The sequence below is a fragment of the Myodes glareolus genome, chromosome 9 (genome assembly GCF_982192425.1).
Source record: "Myodes glareolus chromosome 9, mMyoGla1.1, whole genome shotgun sequence".
Classification (NCBI taxonomy): Eukaryota; Metazoa; Chordata; class Mammalia; order Rodentia; family Cricetidae; genus Myodes; species Myodes glareolus.
Genome location: NC_142034.1, coordinates 51,711,456 through 51,731,976, shown reverse-complemented (window position 1 = coordinate 51,731,976; position 20,521 = coordinate 51,711,456). Strand labels below are relative to the sequence as shown.

Sequence of the window (20,521 nt, the reverse complement as noted above, 5' to 3'; positions counted from 1 at the left end):
CACAAAGACAGAGACACGGGGACTGTGACTGACACCCTATGACTCCTGTGGGACTCTGGTGCATCCAGAGGCTACCAGGAGGGCCACACCCTCAATGAACAACACAGCAAGATGAATCTTCAGTGACTCTTCTTGTGCCTATAGGAGCCTAAAGCCCAGAGAACAGGGAGGTACCCAGGGGTCATACAGCAAAAAAGAACTGGATGGAGACTAGGGAGCCTGTCTATCCTCCCAGGGTTCTTCCTAAGACACTGGCTACAGATGGACCGGATGCCTCCAAAACCCAGCACACCTCGCCATCTTCATGGATCTCAATGCTTCCTTGAGCTGGGAACCTTTGTCTTCTTAGGGACACCCGATACAGTTCTCCTGCAGAGGACAGAAAGAATGCAGCAGGCGCCACCGCACTGGTGCCCCGTAGGTGTAGCAAAGGCCCTGATTTATTGGGAAGCTGGAGTTACAGGTAGCAGCTAGGGAGGGTCACCCAGTCCAGACCCTGTCTCAGGAGTATATACACGCAAAACGGCCTTGCCCTTCTAGGGAAGAGAAGCCCAGCTGAGGCCAGCCATCACAAGTAAGACAGGATGTCCTAAGAAAGAGCTGCCCTTCTTATTTCATCAGTAATGGCAGCTGTGCTAGAGACCCATGGCATCCAGGAAGTTGATGCAAATGCCCCTTGAGAACAGCTGGGGAGCTGCTGTGTTTCGGGTCATCTAAATGTGACCGGGCTGAGAGACGCCCTGTGTCTCCCAAGTGTGCCTGTGAGGGGCTTCCAGGAGGGTTTGTGCTCTAACCACAGAAGCTGAGTTGAGAAGATTCTGCCCTTGGGGTAAGCAGGTGCCATCCCTTCTGTGGAGGTCTGAACAAAACAAAAGGGTTGGAAGGGGCACAGTGTCAGCCTTGGGACATGGTGTTTCTGAGTCTCCACCTTCTGGATGGAGATGGGGACTTACATCCCTGGCTGGCCTGGAGCTTGGGCCACTGGGCTTGGACAGCAATGATATCACTGTATTTCATGGGCTTTGGATGGAGAGCAGAGACAGGACTTCTCAGTTTTTAATTATTGTACAAGCACAGGGCTCATTAGACAAATTCCAATTCTATTTTTGTTCTTCTTCTTTTGGAGGGATTGTTGCTGATTTTTCTTTTATTATATTATTTATTTATTTTGTTTGTATAAACATGCAGAGGACAGCACACAGCAATCAGTTCTCTCCTTTGATCACGTGGGTCCCAGGGACTGAAATCAGGCTATCAGGTTTAGTGGTAAGTTCCTTTATCCGCCACCATTTTCCCAGCCTGTTTCTGTTGCTGATGCTTGGGGTTTTTTTTTTATGACTATGAATGTTTTGCCTTAATGTATATCTGTGTAACACATGTGTCCCTGTTGACCACAAAGGTGAGAAGACCATAGGACATCAGATTCCCTGGAACTAGAGTTACAAAGGGTCATGAGTCACCATGTGGGTGCTGATAGTTGAACCCAGATTGTTTGCAAGAACAAATGCTCTTAACCACTGTGTCAACTCTCCAGTCTCAGCCTGATTTAAAATAAAAATAGTATTTTTTTTAAATACCTGCTTGGGACTGGGAGTGTAAAAGCACATTTACCTGACATGCACAAGGTCCTGGATTCCATTTTCAACACATATAAATAAAATAATCAAATCTGGCTAAAGTTCTTAGTGAGATAGCAAAGCTTTAAACTACAGGATTATGGTCCAGAGGGAGGTGACCACTCGGAAAGGGAAGGCCACTCAGAAGGGAATGACACTTGGCATCCAGCAGGCACTTTGGAGTCACTCAGAAGTGCTTTCCTCACTCCTGCTAGCTGCCTAAGCCAGCACCTCCCCAGGGAAGAGCTTCTCAGGCTCCTGGGCTCCCACTGCTCGAATACAGAGGTCTATAGCAAAGGACAGAATCTGCCACTTGTTTGGGTAAATAAAGTTTTCTTGGCACACAGACAGTTCATCCATCTATGTATCCTCCACGGCTGCCTTCACACCACAGGCCTGACTTCAGTGGCGACAACAAACTCACAGCCCTCAAACCATAAGATATTGATCTGGATTTTTCCAAAATAATGTGCCAGTGCTTGATCTAAGCCCCGTGTTCTGCATTAGGTCAGACTGAATCAGACTCTCATATGGAAAGAGATCTTAGATATCCCACAGCCTCCCCTTACATAAACAATGTAAACAATGTCTGCTGCCCAAGAGTCCTTGCTTCACCCAGCCCACTGTGCCTCCTCTCCCTTCCCAGGAGATGGATACTATTGCCTGTGCTTGGACAAAATCCACAGTTGGACTCTGAAGCTCTTGCTTGCCTCTTTTGATGGGGAACTCACCTTCTCTCTCAGAAGTCCATTCTAGATGACGATAATCCTCCCCAAGGTCCCTCTCATGGGACCCTGCAGGGTTAGTGAAGGTCCTTCCCATGACTTTGTAGTCAGCCTAGGACTGACTACATTTCCCATTCCCCAGCCTGGTCCAGTGAGAACTATCTGCAAAGAATTCTACACAAGGAGATGTTCTCAGCTGGGAAGAGCAGTTCTGAACTATCCAGTTCCTAAGACACAACCCTGGGCTAAACACAACTGTTTTGTGAGCTCTGAGCTACTTCTGTGGGGATGGAAATTATTTCTGGGTGATGGGACAGGTTGGCTCTTATGAGGAAGAGACTGGCACAAATGTTCCTGAGGCCTGGCCCTGCCTGCCACTTTTTCTAATTCTCCTGTCTGTTTTTGTCAGTTTATATAGCGTGAGCAAGTCTCTCTCTCTCTCTCTCTCTCTCTCTCTCTCTCTCTCTCTCTCTCTCTCTCTCTCTCCCTCTCTGTGTTTGTGTGTGTGTGTGTGCGTGTGCGTGTGTGCGTGCGTGTGCAGAAATGCCACAGTCTGTGTGTGGAGGTCAGAAGACAGTCTCAGGCACTGGTCCTCAACTCTCACCTTGTTGAGAAATGGTCACATGCAAGTTTCTGAAAATTCTGTTGTCTTGATTTCCCATCTTGCAGTAAGAACACTGGAATTACAGATGCAGGGTCTGTGTCCAGTTCTATGTGACTTCTGGGGATTCAAACTCAGGCACTCACACTTGTGTGGCATGTGCCTTACTCACCCCTACTTCTTGTTTTTGTTTTGTGTTTTTATTGGGACAAGGTCTTCCTAAATAGCCTAGGCTGGCATGAAACTCACCATCCTCCTCTCCCCTGTCTCCTGGGTATTGAGATTGGAGGCCAGTGCTGCCCTTCCCCCAGTCCCCTGTTCTTCTTCTAACTACAAAAGACCTGGCCATGAGTCTGAATAGGAGAGGCCTAAATTCTGCACTCAGGACAGGACGGCCATAAAGATAGGAGGAATGAGTCCACTTCAATGAGCCCTTACTAAGGGCTGACATGGGTCAACTCACCCATCGCCTCATCTGCCTTCTCGGTTTAGGTGACTCTTGTCCTTAGCCCCATTTTACAGATGAGTAAATTTTAAAATGTGTAGTTTACATACATCCCACTCAGGTCATTTAGGACAGCCATAGAATTAAAAAGGCCAAGGACTTCCCGCTAGAGGGCCCCACCTCCACAGAAGAGGGCACTCAGCCAGCCAGTGGCCCGCCCTTCCAAGCGGCAAGCGGCAGGCTGTCCCTCTCTGCAGAGGCAAAAAGCAGAGGATATCTGATGAATAGAGTCTGGGTGTGCTGCCCAAGTCCTCTTTCTAAACTTTGTCACCGGGGAAAGAGTGTCTGGGAAAGAAGCCAACGCCAACACAAAGTGAAAAGTTGTCTTGTGGTGCGTGTGGCCTCTTGAGCACGTATGCTGCTCTGGAGCAGGCGCACAGAGGAGCCCAGAGTGTCTGCAGAGCCAAGGCTAATAGTAGGGGTGGGACAGAGGTGGAGGGACATCTCTACCTCTGAGACCATGGTCTCCAAAACCCTAGGCTTTGAAACCAAACGGCCTGAGTTCAAGACATGACTTTTAGAAGCTGTGTGACCTGAGCCTGTTTCCTCACCTGGAGTGCAGGAATGCCACAGGGATACGCTAACTCCCTTGTGGAGCGACAGCGGAGATAAGTGAGCTCCTACGGGTGATGGCTTTTGAACAAGGCATAGACTATGATACCCGTGAAATGTGTTAGCTGCTATTGTTATTCGTATTATCCAGGGTGCAGGGGGCGGGGCATGGTTGACAAGATGGGGTAAAGGTTGATAAGGACATTACCGCCTCCACACTCCCTGTCCTACCGCCAAGTCCCTCCCTGAGCCCTGGCAGGCTCACCGACCTCACTGGGCTGGGTGCCTGCTTGCAGTGTGATTACAGGATTAAATGCTGTGATTGCTACAAATTACCATTGCGAGGCTATAAATAACTTGCAGGGAAGACATGAGGGTCCTGCTGTCTTCCGGGCACCATGCCCTCGGTTAAGTAGGGGCTGAATCCTGCATCTTCACTGGTGACACAGACCTAGGAGCTCCCACAGTCTCCATCTGCCTGGTGTCAGCTCCCTGGGGACCACACAATACTCATGGAATTGGTGGATGCACAAGGCATCTTGACCATAGATGATTCTGAAACAGTTCCCCAATCAGTAGGGATGAGAGCTGAGGGCTAGAAACTGGATAGAGATATCTGCAGCATCGCTTCTCCCTGCCTCACTCCCCAGCAGAAAGGAAGCATCTCATTTTTTCTGCAGTTTGGGAACAGAACCTTGCTTCCTTGGATTCACAGAAGTATAGATGTTGTACTGTTTGTCAGAGAGACCAGGAGACCTTGCCTGGTAGATGCAGACACTGGTCCCTTGAGCACTTCCTGCCAGGACCAGAGTTATCCATAGGCTAGCAGAGGCTTCTGTGAACAAGCAGGAGAGTAACCTTAATACTGCTCTGTCTGTATGTCTGTCTGTCTGTATGTATGTATGTATGTACCCTTCCCAGAAGGCTTTGCAATGTTGCTATTGTTACTGTTGTTGCTGTCACTGCTGTTTCAAAACTAGATCTTACAATGTATCTCAGGCTAGCTTCCAATCCTTGGCAATCCTCCTGCCTCAGCCTTCTACATACTGAGATTATAGGCAGGCACCCCCACACTCAGCAAAGGCTAGTTCTTTTAAGAACCTCGCACAATAATCAAGATCACTGGGTTTGATTCTCCCACAAGGCAGAACTCTTCTGCTCCTCATCACCTTTGCTTATACCAAGCTGTGTGCCGAGGAGCCGTTCTTCCCTTTGCAAACTAGAAAATGCATGTGTGCTCCGCAACACCCTACTCAGTAGCCACTCCTTCTGGAAAGTCTGCTCAGATCTACCTAGACCAGGATGTTACCTCACGTGCTGAATGGGGCGTGGCCTGCTATTATAACGTTGCTTCATTTTCCTTCAAACAAGGAGCCTCGTAAAGGCAGAAGTTATCAGCTTTCAGGGTCTGACACTTTTGTAAAAACTGCTTAGAAATGATGATCCCAGGGGCTCACGGTTACAGAGCCTCTCCAAGCTGCTCAGGCCCCAGAGACTCCAGGTTCAGGGAACAACCCCTCTTCCTCGGTGAGGCAGAACTCCCTAAGTGAGTCCTGGGAGGAGCTAGGATCTAAGGTGCTCTGGGAATGCTAGCTGCTCCTGACCTGCCTGATGGTCCACACCTGGAGGATTCACCGGGTTTTCTGGTGCTGAGAGGCTAGCAAAGGATTCTGGGTGGTGGAAAGCCACATGCAAGGGGCCCCAGGACTTGGTCATCAAACCACCTGTTTCTCTCCGTCACCTGTTCATCTCTATTTGCATGATCCTGTTCAGGTTGGGTCCCTACTAGGTAGGTAAGCTGGTTTTGTGACAGTGTTTTAGGGTTTTGAGGCAGGCCAGCTACTACAGTGCCTGCTCTCAGCACCCTGCCAGCCCCAGCCCTGGGACTGGTGACCCACCCAGTTCACCAAGCTTCTTTCTGCCGGCTAAAGAATAGAGGCTATTTTTGCTTAATCACAGCCTTGGGAAAGCACAAATCCTGATCATCCCTTCTAATTACCATGCACCATACTGCTCCAGAGACAAAAGCCAAGGTCAGCACCCATGTGCTTGGTTTCCTAAGCAAAACATCACCCTAGCCTGACAGAAGAGCCCAACTGTCCCCAGTCACTTGCCACCCATTGCCAGGACCTAGCGGGAGCAAGTGCTCACTACTCAGTTTTGTTCTCCAGCCTCCAGTCCCCTGGCAGTGGCTGTCACCTCTACCAGCGACCCATGAAGTGAACTGAGTGGAGCTGGCCCAGCCTAGAACCATGTAGCCTGTCCTGAAAGGGACCTAAATGCCTGCAAAACAGAATACATAGATAGGCAGAAGCATTGCTTTGTAGCAACCTGATGACTTTGCTCTCTTGCTTCATACTAGATCTTGAATGTCCCACCAGTGTCCGTGTATTGAAGGCTTGGTACCCAAACTGCAGTTCTACTGGAAAATGGGGCCTGGTGTGAGAAAGGGGTGTAGACTTGAAGTGTCTCTAGGGCCCCCAGGCCCTTCCTGTCTTTTCTTTTGCTTCCTGGACAGCAGGAGGTGAACAACTTCCTCCACTGTGACATGCAGAGCTGGTTTATTGGGGTTTCTGTCCCACCCAGTACCCTACAACCGGCATGCCCCAAAGAAAATCACACAGAGGTCTCTATAGGATTATAAACTGATTGGCCCATTAGCTCAGGCTTTTTATTAGCTCTTGTAGCTTATATTAACCCATTATCCTTATCTATGTTAGCCACATGGCTTGGTACCTTTCTCAGTGGGGTAGGTCACATCTTGCTTTTTCGGTGATCTGGGCAGGAATGGCGGAAGGAACTTCCTGCTTCCCAGAATACTCCTGTTCTCTTTGCTCCACCTCTACTTCCTGTCTGGTTTTCCCACCTATACTTCCTGCCTGGCCAATCAGCATTTATTTAAAACATGATTGACAGAATACAGGCAATTATCCCACACTACTCCACTATATGTTCTCAGCAAGGTATATTGTGTCACCCAGACTCCAAGCCACCATTGACTGACACCTCTGAAACTCTGAGCCAAAATAATAGGTAGGGATTGATCTTCAATAGCAGAATTCAGACAGGATGGCAAGAAGCAGACAAAAACAAAAAAAAAACAAAAAACAAAAAACAAAAAAAACAGGCCTTTTCCAGAAAGTTCCTAGGCTCTTATAAAACCGAGAAATTTCCTATCAATGAACTTTTCCCTGGGGGCTACTTGAAAAAATGAAAGTGAGCCAGTTGAATTCCATTGAGGGTTCAATCTATCTTTCTTTAAAGTTAATTGTATCAAGTGTTTAGGAAAAAAAAAAGCAGAAAGTTGACTAACACAGGCCTACTTCCTGACTCTCGCCCAGCCTTGCTGCTAGGCAGTCCCCAAAGGCTCCCCGGGGCTGGACTTGAAAGATCCTGGCTTCAATTATCAATCAGACACCAAGTCATCCTCCCCTGAAGATGCCCCAGCATCCAACCTTGGGAAACAACATTCTAGGTAGGTTGAAGGGGTGGAACAGGGCTCTTAAGCCTTGTTGTCGAAGGAAATCATCAAAATGTTGTAAATTTTTGTCCCACTGGGACCAAGGTTGGTTTCCCCTATTCTCCACCTTTCCTTATGTTCTACTATTTCTTTAGTTGGCTCGTGTTTATTTTAGTCTCAAAGTATTTATGAAGATGTACATTAAGTGGACACCACAAGCATGTGTTGTCATCTTTACACTAAGAACAATTACAAGCGGGTCACAAACTTACATCTTGTATTTGGTTTTAACACATAACTCAGTATTTCTTTCTGATTTCTGCTCTGCTCCCTATCTATCACCCAACTCGGGTCCGAGCTGAAAACACCCAGAAAATCCAGCACCAGGATACAAGGATCTCAAGCTTGGAAGATCACATGAACAAAGTCAAGTTATATGACCAAATCAAAGTCACATGCCTAAAACTTATCTAGATCATATGACCAAATCTACTTACATCATCCAGAGCTGCAAAATGAGACTGCCCAAACCAGAATTGCAATTCAAAGTGAGGACTTCAGGCCACTTTGGGGGCATATCTGGAGCCTGATAATTTGGCCGGAACACTGTAGAAAGTTTAGGACCAGCCTAGAGAAGAGTCAACCAAGTGAACCTGCAGATCCACACCACATGCCCAGGCTGTAGACCTACTGATTCTGTGGATACACACTGAAAATCCATACCACAGGCCCATACTACAGATCACCTAGTAAAAACACACTGTAGTTGTCCACCACAGATTCACAGTGAAGACCCACACCACAGATCTGCCCTGCAGACCCAGTTAGAGATGCATGCTGAGCCACGCTTGAACCTGGGAAGTAGAGCACAGGACAACAACATGTCACAGTTGAGCATACTTTGGAAGCATTTGCAGCTGCCTACAGTGGCCTGTTCTGGCCTGCAGGCAGGGAATTCTCTTTTACTGATGTTATGCAAGCAAGTTATGCAATATACACTTGGTAGGGATGCTGGGATGAAATTTCCACCTAGGGTTAGTGGGATCTAGAAAATGAGATTCCCTCACGTGCCTTCTTAACCCTCTCAAGGTCAAAATCCAGTCATATCCACCCGGCTCTGCCTAATTAACAGGCAGAGGTGTGTGCAGTAAACTGGTGTCTTTAAAGAGGTACTAGCCAGAAGAAAGCTTGCCCCGTGCCCCTTGACACTTGACCCTTGCTAGGGTCTGGGCCTTAGACCTTACCTATTCAGAACATCCTGCTGGGCATGGGAACATCTTGGAGAAGTAACTCAGCTAAGGGAACCCACTTCAGGGCTAGAAAGCCACCATCTTGAATCAGGCCAGGTGAGTTGGCCAGGAGGGTGTCACATCTCCCAACCCTGGCGTCCCCACTGAGCCCTCTGTACTGAACACAGGTCCCTTCATCTGGGTGTTCAGTGTGCAGTCCTCACCCCATATCTCAGGCAGTCTTCATGTTCTCCTGAGAAGCCAGGATAGCCTAAACATCTCACAGAGAAAACCAAGACTCAGAAGGACTAAGGGACTCTTCTCTGGATGGAAGTGAACGGTCTTAGTGTAGAACATCCCTCGTGGGCCTAAGTTTGGTATTGTTCTGGGGAGGTTGTGGACATGGCGTCTAGGTGGCAGACACGGGCTTCTAAAGAGCAAGTCTTTGAAGGTCATAGCCCTCCCTGTTCCCTGTATCTACTCCACCACGGACTCATGCACAGGTCTTCCCCACATGATGAACTTAAGCTCTGAGTCAAAAGAATCCCGACCTCTTCTTTAGGTTCCTAACAGATATTTTTGTCACAATGTGGGAAAAGCTAACCGATAACACCTGAGAGGATCTGAACTCAGGTCACGGGTCAGACTTCTTCCTAAGTTGAATAGGAAAGGGGTGATCTCTTCAGTCCCCAAATGCTTCCTGCACCTGGCTCCCTCACAAGAGCCAGGGATAGGAGGGCAAGCAGGCGGGCCTTATTATGGGGCACAGGAGCTTGCTGGGGCAGTGGGGCCTGACTCTGTAGGATTTCCTGTCTAATCAGGCCTGGGCTTGCCTGCCTGGAAGTACACACTTTCACAACGGAACGTAAAAACCTCCTCCAGTACGGACATACACACCCCACCCCTCCATCCCTCACCCTCCCACCTCTCCACCTCCACCCTGCTTAGGCATCCCTTGCAAACACAGTGGCTCCCAGCCAAGGGACAGAAAATGACTCTCACACACAAAAAGGTGCTGAGAACCTTAAAGTTTACTAAAATAACCCACAATTCCTTGCCTTTGTTTTGAGATCAGCCACTGTCAACGCCCTGTGAGAAAACAGGTTTTCTTCAGGTTTTTTGGTGAGAATACAAGTCAATACGACATCTCTGGAGGGCCATCTGGCAATGTCATTCAAAACACAAAACACTGGCGACCCAGCAATGCCAAGTCCTTGTGATGAACATGTTACATGTACCCCCATTAACCACTGCTATGTTGTTTACAATACTGAATGATAAGAGGCGACCTATAGGGGACAAGCTAAATAAAATGCTTCATAGAGATCCAGCACACACTCAAGGCCAAGACCAATGAACCTGAACATTGTAGATCTTCTGAGAGAGAAGGAGAATCGCGGTATATTATCCACAGAAGGGAAGGAGGGAAACGGAGCACACAGCGCACTCCCATCTGTGTGGGGTACATATAAAAATATATATGGAAGTGAATATTTATGGCTATGTTCATGTTTTCAGAGTCTGGAGTGGGACATGAAATACTTGTCATCCTCTCCACTTCTGGGAAGAAGGGCTGGGTGGTGAGCTGAGCTGGGCACAGAGAGGGAGAGAGGGAGGGGCATGCGTCATCCTTCATGCCTTTTGAGCTTTTACCTTGTTCACGCACGGCCTACTCAAAAAAACAGATCAAAACTAAGAATATTTTCAAAGTGCATGTAACAAGGTGATTTTTTTTTCCCTTTCTGAGATTTGACTTTATATTCTGCTTGTTCCAACTCCTTTGCCTCGAGGTTTGTGGCAAAGCTCCCCAGCTCTTGTTTTCTCTTTGTTACCAGGAAAAGCGGATTTGAAGACACAAGAGATTCCTTCAAGTTAAAAATAAAAGGTTCCCGCTCCACCATGCCAGTTGAGGGGAGGACAAAGACCTGGGCTGGGCCCTTCACAGTCCCATGAGGGAGAGGAGCTCAAACGCCTGGCCACCTAGAGACCCAGGAATCCACCAGGAGCTACAGATGAAGACAAATAGGTGACTACGGACTGGATTAAAAGTCCCTGTACCCTCCAATGTGGGCACAGGGCTGCAAGGAACTGCACTGTCCTCTGTTTCTCAGAAAGTCAGTGTGGCTTTGGCCTTGGGTCCCACCTTGTTGAGCAGATGAAGGATCCCTCTGGAGAGTGCATAGGCATCTTCTTTCCTAATTTCCCTAAGACTTTTGCAGTTCCTTGACATCAAGTCCGTGGTCTACACTGAGTGGCCTCCAGTGCCCACCCCCCACCCCCACCAACCACACATTCTAAGACCTGCCCCTAAAGTGGAGGCTCCATGGCTTCTGGTAAGGTTGAGCCATAGGAACAGCTATAGGAGAACTGAGAAGAGGCATGCTCCCTTTGTCAGGCACTCTCCGGGAAGCTGCCCCCATGGATGCCAACTGAGTCATCCATGAATTGCATCCCTCTGCAAGGCTCTCCTCCTGCCATGTGGTTTATGAGCCTTCCCTCTGCGGGATCTCTGCCTGAGACCTAGGCTACAGCCTAGGGCTTTGGATCACCATACCCTCTAGTCTCACCTTTCCCCTTGCTCCATACTTCTTTGTCAACCATAGTCTGCCTCGCCTCCCCGCCCTCCCCTCCCCCCCCGCCACCACTCTGCCTACCTCTACCTCTGGTCCCTCGTTCCCTCCAAACTCAGCCATTTCTCCCTTTCACCCACTCTTCCCTCTCACCACAGGGCCCTTGAACCTCTACTTCTTATGTCTGGACTTTTGAATGCTGCTCATGTGTCCCAATTTCTTATAGAAGAATCCATATTCCTTCCTCCTAGAGAGGGGGTGTACCTTTCCCCTCACAAAGCAACATAGATCTCTTTCCTGGGACAAGTATTTACAATTGTCTTTAACTTTTTTATATTATGAGTATAGGTATTCTGCCTGCATGTGTATCTGTGCACCACTGCATGAATGCCTGGTGCTCATGGAGGCCAGAAGAGGATGTTGGATTCCCTGGAACTGAAGTTAAAGATGGTTGTGAGCTTCTATGTGGGAGATACTATGAGGGTGAACCTGGGTCCTCTGGAAGAACAGCCAGTCCTCTTAACTGCTAAGTCAACTATCTAGCCCAGAAATCCTTTTAACTCTGTGTGTGTGTATGTGTGTGTGTGTGTGTGTGTGTGTGTGTGTGTGTGCATTGCATGAGCATGCACAAGCAGGCAAATATCAGTACTCATGTGCCATGGCACGCATGTGGAGAACAGAAGACAACTTGTGGGAATTGATTCTCTTCTACCATGCTGGTTCCAGGGAAAAATTTAGATTGGCAGCCTTGGCAGCAAGCACCATTATCTGCTGAGCCATCTATCTCTTCAGCCCACAATTACAATTTTATAGTTATTTGAGGACTTTTCCTCCAGCTCCTAGGCTATAAAACCTTTAAAAGATAGACTGTGTTCATTTGGCTCTGCTCTGCTTTATCCCCAGAGACTATCAAGGCCCTGACTAATAAAGGTGTTCATTAAATATTTTCAACAAACAAGCGAATGGACTAATGATTTGTTCCCATTCTGCACCACAAGCATCAGAACTGTACACAACCCCAACACAAGAGATTCTGTGCACACCGCACACACTAGCCCCAGGTAAATGAGCACACCAGTCCACTGCCACACATTAGTGCACAGCCACAGGTGAGGGGACACTCCATTTGTGCACGCGCACAAAGGAAGGAAGCATGCCAGGCCCAAACATACGCACACATGCAAGAAAAACTGCTCCCAAGGCGGACGTCTGCCACCCTGAGCTCATTAAAGCTGGCTAAATATAGCCTGTCTGCAGCTGTGCTCAGCAAGCTGCCCACACAGGCCAGGAAAAGATACCAGTTACCAGGCGGAGGAGGGGAGGCCAGCTGTGGGCAAGGGGCTTTGTACACTGTGCCTGGGGGTCATCCCAGGTAGACTATGATCTGAGGGTTTGTAGGGAAGGAGACTGTTCTCTGGTTTTTGAGCCTAGGCAATGGGGCATGACATCAACCTTGTCCAGTGGGGAGGGTGATGCCGAGATGCTCTCATCACCTCCATCTGAGTTGAGGATCTATCCTCAGACCAGAGCCAGGGGCTGGAATCTGGACTCGGCCCCTAGATATATCTGGCTCTAACAGAGAGGCTGGGGTAAGGATGAAGATACAGAATCAGTCTGGGACCAGAAAACTGGAGCCTAGTATTGGCCACTGCCAGGTTCTGGTCTAGGAACTAGAGGGAGTTAGATTCCCATTGAGCACACCCCACCCCCCCACCCCCCCGCTGGGACACCTGGGACAGATGTAGCTGACGCCGGCACTGGCCCTTGGGAAAGCTAGCTGGTAGCCAGCATGTCTCAAATTCTTTTATGCCATGTGGGCCAGGCCTAACCCTGAGGGCCACAGGAGGTAAACTTTTTCCATGAAGAGGGAACTTCAGGCATCCTTCCATGTCCCTGACCTATGCACAATCTGAATGATGAGTGGTAATGAAGTTGGTCCTTCAGAGAATACCTGTGTGACAGAACTGACAGAGGACTTCCCCAGGTTCCTAGGGCAACTGGGGGAAAAAAAAACACTTCAGGAAAGGAGAAACCTTAGATTCACATTGGTCAGGCACAGTGAAGTTCTGTGGTTGGTGGAGTGGAGAGAGCAGAATGACTGCCTTCCTTAGAAACCTATCTGCTCCCGGCCATCATTATTTTCACATAGTGATCCTGAAATCATGGTTTCAGTCCTTCCAAGCTCCAGGTCTAATGGGTATCAGAGAGGAAAGCCTGGGCCATTCCCAGCACATGAAGCACCTGCTGAGCCAGGGTGACAGGGGAGGCCTGTGGGGAGTAGGTCTCATATCCCCCCATGACACCCATGTGGTATGTGAGGAGAGGCAGCAGACTTCCATCCCGTAGACAATGCAGAAAGCTCACAAGAACAGAACAGTTCCCTCCACAGAGCATGCCATCCCGTGTCTGCAGTCATGAAGCAGGAAATGAGGGGGTCCCCTGGGACCTGTGTCTTTCCTGCCATCCTCTGTCCCTCCACTGGGATGCCGGGGTGAGCGGGATCGCAGACCTCCCCACTATCCTATGAGAAGTGCATGCAGCAGATTGTTTCTAGAAAGGATACACGTGATTAACATCCAACACTGATGGAAGGGCAAGGTGAGTGGAGTCAGGGAGCGCTGGGCAGTGAGCGAGTGAGGCAAGCAGGCCTGGAAAGTATTTCCTGCAAAGACCTCCCTGCCACTCATAAGGACAAGAATGGCGGACACCAGAGGCATGGAGGTCAGTGGAGGAAGCTGAGGCAGGTTAGCAAGGAAAGCCTGGGATTCCTATAAATTGGGGATGGTGGCCAAGAAAAGAAGGTGAGCCTGAGTTCTTTCTGCTGGAGGCAGTGTGCTGTCCTGGGGGCCCATTTGTCAAGGTGGAGGTGAAGACGGTGGGGGCGCTGTCTAGAAGGAGCCCAGGTTTGAAATTCAGATTTGTGAGGCTTTTCTCTCTGAAGGGAAGAACAGAGCAGTGAGCTTCAGTCTCTCGGGACCCACATCCACAGGAGGGCTCGCTCAGGCACAGGGGAAGCATCTGAAAATGTCCCTGTGATCAGTGAGCAGTGACAGGCAGAAATGCAAAGAGACATGGACAAAGGAAACCAGGAGACAAAAAGGCAGCAGCCGAGACACCTAGAATAACAGACCCAGAGGGACTCCGTCTATCAACCAACAGAACAGAGGACTGGGCTCCAGTCCTGGCCATGACTGCAAGGCAAACTGGGAGGAATGGCCCAGGCCCCCTGCTCCCCAGGTCAAGCCCCGATACTGTCCCCACACTCAAGTGCTCCCCCGTTTCTTCCCACCCCACCAGGTTCTAAATAAAACAAGTGATCATGGACTTCCAGGCCGGCTGTCCAAAAGCAAACAAATACAGGACTGTGAGAAAGCTACCAAGGAGCAGGGAGTCCAAGGAACACACAAGTCCCAGAGCTGCTACCCAGAGGTCCTGGCAACCACCACCAGTTAGTTAGCTTTTTATCGGTGAGACCAAATGTCACAGAGAAACAATGGAAAGGTACAAGGGTTTACTGGGACTCGGGTATGTCTGTGATGTACTGAGGCAGACCATCATGGCAGAAAGCCATGAAGATGCAAAACTGCTTACCTCAAGGTGGCCAGGAAGCAGAGGGAGGGGCAGGGTAAGGAGCTAGGGACAAGATATAACCTCCAAGACTATGACTCCAGTAATTTCTGCCATCTCCCAGTAACAACATCAAATTATAAACCCATCACTTCTTTGTGATTGGACCCTCCATCTGGACACCAATGGTCAGGGGGGTGGCACTTCATATCTGAACCACAACAAAGGAGAAACGCTATTTACATCACGGTAAAGCCAGGTAGCCATAGGATGAGCTCCACAAGATACACCTTCACATATGGCCCAGGAGTTCCGGCTGTGAGGCCTTATGGAAATCCAAGGTATAACTGCAGACGGTAAAGACCCTTCCTGTGCATCTGCTCCACAGCCCCTGATACCCTCGGCTGACCTGGGAAGCAGAGCGTTCAGCCATCTTCCCACATATAATGAGGCTCAGAGATGCTAAGTCACTTTCCCAAAGAGTCACAGGAACTAGAGAGAGCTTTAAACACCAGCCATCACGGCGTCAGTCCCAGGAGGCAGGGAGTCTGACTCCTCGCCCAGAGGACGATCCTATTTTCCGAGTGTTCAAACCCCCAGTGGGAAAAGTCAATTGAGGTAGAATGTACAGACGGGCACAGCCGATGGAAAAGCACATTCCCAACACAAACCCTGATACAGCCTTCCCAAATGCAGGTCACAAACTTTTATTTTGCCTATTTCAGATTTGAAGTAAACAAACACATTACCATCAATTACCACCATCACTTCATAAAAGAAAAAATGATTTTAATGTCTGAAATTGTAGGCAGGACGTAATTGTAGAGTTATGTGGAAAGCGATGGCCTCAGTTAAAGCCTTTCGCCTTCACAGGAATGCACGCTCCAGTGTAAGTTTCCTCCCAGCCGAACACACGGGGCTTAGACTTGGGTAGCGCCAACCAGGGACGCCTTCAAGACAGAGATGTGATGGCTCTAAAATTCTCCTGCACATCAGCTGCTATTCTTTCCCTCATAAAAATATCCTCAAGGAGCAGGAGACAATGACAGCTCACAGCAATATAATTTTGACCAAAATCTATAATCATGAAATAAAAAAGACTTTGCTACTACCGAAATGCAATTTTTTCCCCCAGGGAGTCACAGGAGATATGAAGCATCCTGTCAATTCAATTGTGTGTATGGGAACACGTGGAAGGGAGCTGTGACTGGCCTCCTGGTGACAAAACCTGCTGCAGGTGGCTCGCTTTCACCTCTGAGCCACTACTAAAGGGACAGCGGCGGCGAGTCACGATGGTACAGGACTGAACTCCCCGCACTTGGGAAGGCGAGGCAGGAAGACTGCCAAAAGTCTGAGGCCAGCTTGGGCTGTATAGTGAGACTCTGTCTCTAAAATAAATATGAAATAAACAAGAAGGAAGCCCAGCATAGACGATCTGGGCTTTTCCTTCTTCTCGTATTTATATTGGGTTTTTTTTGGTTTTTTTTTTTTTTTCTTCTTGATGGTTCACCATGTTGGGGACTTCCTGGTCAAATGAGACACTGGTAATCCTACATGGACTAATTCTAACAGAAACAAACTTGCCCATGAATACAGCCTTTCAAAACCAGCCAACCACACCTCAATCCACACCCAGCCTATTGTCGCTAACACTCACCCACCACTCCTGTCTTCTTCCTCTGCCCTGAGGCAGTCAGGGCCAGGTGCCAGGTAACTAGGGACCAGCCTAGTTAAAATCCCCAGTCGTTATTCAAACCAGGAGTCCCAAGCTGTTCCCCTGCCCTTCTCCTCCAAAGAACGTTCACCCACCTGCCCAACATACACACACAAGCTGCTGCCAGGACCAGGGCCAGAGCCAGAGCCAGTGCCCACCCAACACATGCACACAAGCTACAGCCAGGGTCAGGGCTTCCCTCTCTCCTATTGTAGTGGCTCAGCTCTTGCAAATTCTGTAATCATTTCTTTCCACTGTGGCTTTAGTCTCTGTGTCACCATTGTCACCTCCATGAAATCAGGCAAAATTTTAACTGCCCCTTTTCCTGGCACCCTGTCCTTTCTCTTTGCCTTCATGCTGGAGGTTGGAGCCTGAGGGCTGCCCCTGACAGAGGCACTTATGACCACCAGCCCTCTGTCTGTATCTTTGTGCACTGTGACACCGGGGATCAGGGAAGCTGTGCTGGAGGCCAGTGTAGCCGTTTGGGCTGGACCATGAATTGTGGATGCTGATATTGACACACCCTCTACAGAAGATCAGCTGGGGAGGGGGGCTTAAAGGAAGATCTCAATCTGGGGCCTGGGGAGTTAAGAAGCAAAATGGGTTGAACCTCCCCAAAGCTACAGCCGCAAGCAGAACAGCAGGCAGGAAAATGAGGGGAGTTCTGAGCCCTCGCCCCAAACCCAGCCTCATGTGGAAGCTAATACTGCCCATAGTGAAGACAAGATCTGCCACAGGTGCTGCCCACCAAGTCCACCTGGTGTGTCAGTGGGGCATGTGGCCAGTGTGCTGGCGTGACCTTAGCACACCCAATCCCATAGCCATCTTCCTAAGAAAACAGACTGTTCACACACACACACACACACACACACACACACACACACACACACACACACCCCAAGGACAGGAAATCCCAGAACTCAATCCCAGGACTCCTGACTGAAGAGTTCACCATTCTATGGAGGGGTTTGAAGGAGCAGCATGTTCAGGGCCAGCAAGATAGAAGCACTTGCTATGCAGCCTGAACCTGAGTTTGATCCCCAGAACACATGACGGAAGGAGAGAACCAAGTCCAGAAAGATGGCCCCTGACCTCACATGTTCCCACACTCACATACACAATGACAATATCTAGAAAGCAGAATGTGTTTAGAAGGGACCATCCTCTGGAGCCCAGCCTTGAACAACCTCAGTCACTCTGACCTTGCTCACCACAGGACCAACCACGGCTGTTGGAAGTTGGCATCCAATGCTGATGCCACAGAGGCTCAAGAAGGCTGCCACCCCAGACCCTCCCACTCTCCATCCCCGAGAAGAGGACAGTCACCAAACTTTCCGTGATCCCCTGTCAGGGCCATCAGCCTCATGTCCTAGCCCGAGTTCTGACACCAGAACTGCCCAGCATGGATGCTTTAGAAGTCCCAGGGTCTCAGGAGAGCTGCCCAAACTCAGACCAATGGGCCCTAGGCTCTCTACTCTTGCCCAGGAGCTAAATGGGAGAGGTCCTTCCACCCTTGGAGCTTTCAGCCTGAGAGGGGACCAGGCCCCGGGACACCCCTCTTCTAATGGAAGGAAAGGCTCTGGGGGACCAGGGGTAACTCACGCTGTTTCTCCTGCAAGATGCTGGATGTGCACGCTGTGGCCCCTTCTCCTGTGGAAACAAGAAGGACATGAACAGCCGGGGCCCTGCTCTGAGGCCCCAGAGGAACTGCTGACGGTTGCCCTCCAGAGCCAGGGAGGCAGAGGCATCACCCACCCTGTACCCCACCCACATCAGAGTCAGCCCTTGGCCTTTGTGTGTGACCCAGTCCTGAGCTCCATGTGATGTCATGTTGAGTGTGGTTGGCTCCTTGGTGATGCCCTTGACCTTAGCCTTCCCAAGGTTATCTTTGCTGTCTCCTCCCTTCCCCTACTTTATGAAGCAGTGGCTGACAGACGCTGCCCCCCCCCCATCACCCTGTCTTATGAGGGTCTGAGCTGGGTACTGTGTGTTCAATCAGCAGTAGTTAAATCTCTCCCAAACCCAGACCTCTGTCCTCAGCTTTTGATTTGTGCATCCTGCTGCCTCTGGCTTCTGCGGAGACTTCCCAGACACCTCATATTCTCCATGGCTAGGACTTCCTAAACAACTCTAAGTTGCTGGGGGGGGGGGGTCTGAAAAAATCCTGGTTCTCTATGGAAGGGCTCAGGGCACTTCAGGATGTCACCTCTAGGATCTCCTAGACCACGTGAGGCTGCCCTGTCCCTTTCCCCAGGACTCCAGGGCACTGTCATCCAGGAAATACCTGTCTTCCCAGCCAGTCCTCCAGGGTCTACTGTGACTCCTTTCTAGGGTCCTGCTGGTACCTTGCTCAGAGTGGCCTTGTGCAGTGAGTAATTCGAGCTCTTAGAACAGAGCAGGAAGCTAACGCTTGCTTCACAAGGACTGCCCTTTTTTGTTGCTGTTGTTGTTTGTTTTTGAGACTGGGTCTCACTGTAGATCGACAGCCCTATCTGGCCTGGAACTCTGCGGCTCAGGTTGGCCTTGAACTCAGAGATCTGTCTACTCTTACCCTTCCTCACGCTGAGATCAAAAGTGCGCAGCATCACGCCCAGTTTGCCCTTACTGTTATATTTACTGATTTACATGTGACAACTCGCTCAAGACGTCATCTTTTGCCCTCATTACAACACAAGGTGGAGCCAGATGGACAGAGTCAACAGCTAATGTGTGCATGGCTCAGAGCGCTTCCCAGGCCCAGCAACAGGGCAGTCTGTGTCCATCCAAGAAGAGTCCAGTTGAGAAAGAAAGGATGGGGCCTTCATGGAGTGGCCCCCCCAGCATGATGGGGTTGCCACAAACTGTGCCCCAGGGAAGTAGAATAATCTGAGAATAACCTGGATGCAGACGGAAACCAGGGAAGACCCAGCATCAGATACCAATGCCAGGTGTCACTCTGAGGCCTCATCTGAGGCATCTGGACAAAGTCACTTTCCCTAACACAGAAAGGAGGTCCCACATTCGAAGTACACATTCTGTTTCCCATTTACGGTGCCAAGTGCTGCGGGCGATACTGAGATGAAGAGCAAAGTGCGTACAAGACAAGAAGACCTCTGCATGGAGCGTGGTGCTGAGAATGCAGTCAGCCATGATGGATGGGGGACAGGGGCAGGGGGAGGCCTGCAGCAGAGCCATGATTTGAGCTTCCGAGAAAATGGTAGTGTGTTACAAACGGTCAGCAAACACCGTGCTCAAGGCATGCCAAGTCCAGGGGAAGCAGGATGCGGGGGTGGGTGACCCTGGGCAGGAAGCCCATTTACATGGATATAATAAGCAAGAAAGCCAAGCTCTGGTGCAGCAATGACTTACAATAGCTCCCAAAGCTCTTGCCGCTTCGATTGGACCCAGAAACAGCTACATAATTAGCTGGGTTCTAGGCAAAAGGAACAGCAATGTCTCTGCCAAGATAGCAAGAAGAGCAGCAAAGGTGCCGACTTTGTTCTGAAGACTCGAATACCAGTATATGCTCCTTTGTACTCAGGGTTCCTTGTAAGTATGGCAGTACTTGTAAGTATGGTTCTCAATGGCCTGGAACCCCCAATCCCTGACATAGTATACACACACTGGGAGACCAGCATCTCCCAAGTCCTCCACTGCCAGCCTCTGCCAGCCACTGTGCATAATGGCCAGCTGGGGAGTGGAGTGATACACCTGGCCTCCCGCGTACCTCTTGTCCCCACCTAGGGTGAGCTGTCTTCACCCTCTAGGAAGGGAACACTTGCTTCCTAAAGTGGTAATAGTTTGATCCCTCTGAGTTACACTCAGAATACACGGTGACAGTGCCAGCCTAGGGAGACATAGCAGGTTGAAGCACCTGTCCCTTACCCTGCTTGAGCTCAGGTTCCTGTTGGAGGGAGGGGAAAGGTGGGACAGGACAGCCAGATGGGACTGAGGAAGGCCAAGCACCCGTCTTGGGAGGTCTCGAGGTGTTGCAGTGCAGGAC

General features: G+C 49.7%; 1 protein-coding gene and 1 long non-coding RNA gene across 3 annotated transcripts in view; one reads left to right on the top strand and one right to left on the bottom strand.

The window, feature by feature from the left end:
* The window catches only part of Pitpnm3 (PITPNM family member 3), an 89,606-nt gene that overhangs the window by 26,909 nt on the left and 42,176 nt on the right, over positions 1-20,521 (bottom strand). For both annotated transcript variants that reach the window (XM_048448644.3, XM_085695250.2), the window contains 2 exons: positions 18,142-18,189; positions 293-369 (listed from right to left, as the gene is read on the bottom strand). In XM_048448644.3, coding sequence (XP_048304601.3) covers positions 293-369; positions 18,142-18,189 — 125 coding nt within the window. The remainder of the gene's footprint in view (positions 1-292; positions 370-18,141; positions 18,190-20,521) is intronic.
* On the top strand, positions 674-11,321 carry LOC125409521 (uncharacterized). The gene is made up of 4 exons (XR_007234813.3): positions 674-829; positions 1,189-1,266; positions 7,341-7,474; positions 10,524-11,321. It is a non-coding gene; the product is annotated as an uncharacterized LOC125409521 (long non-coding RNA).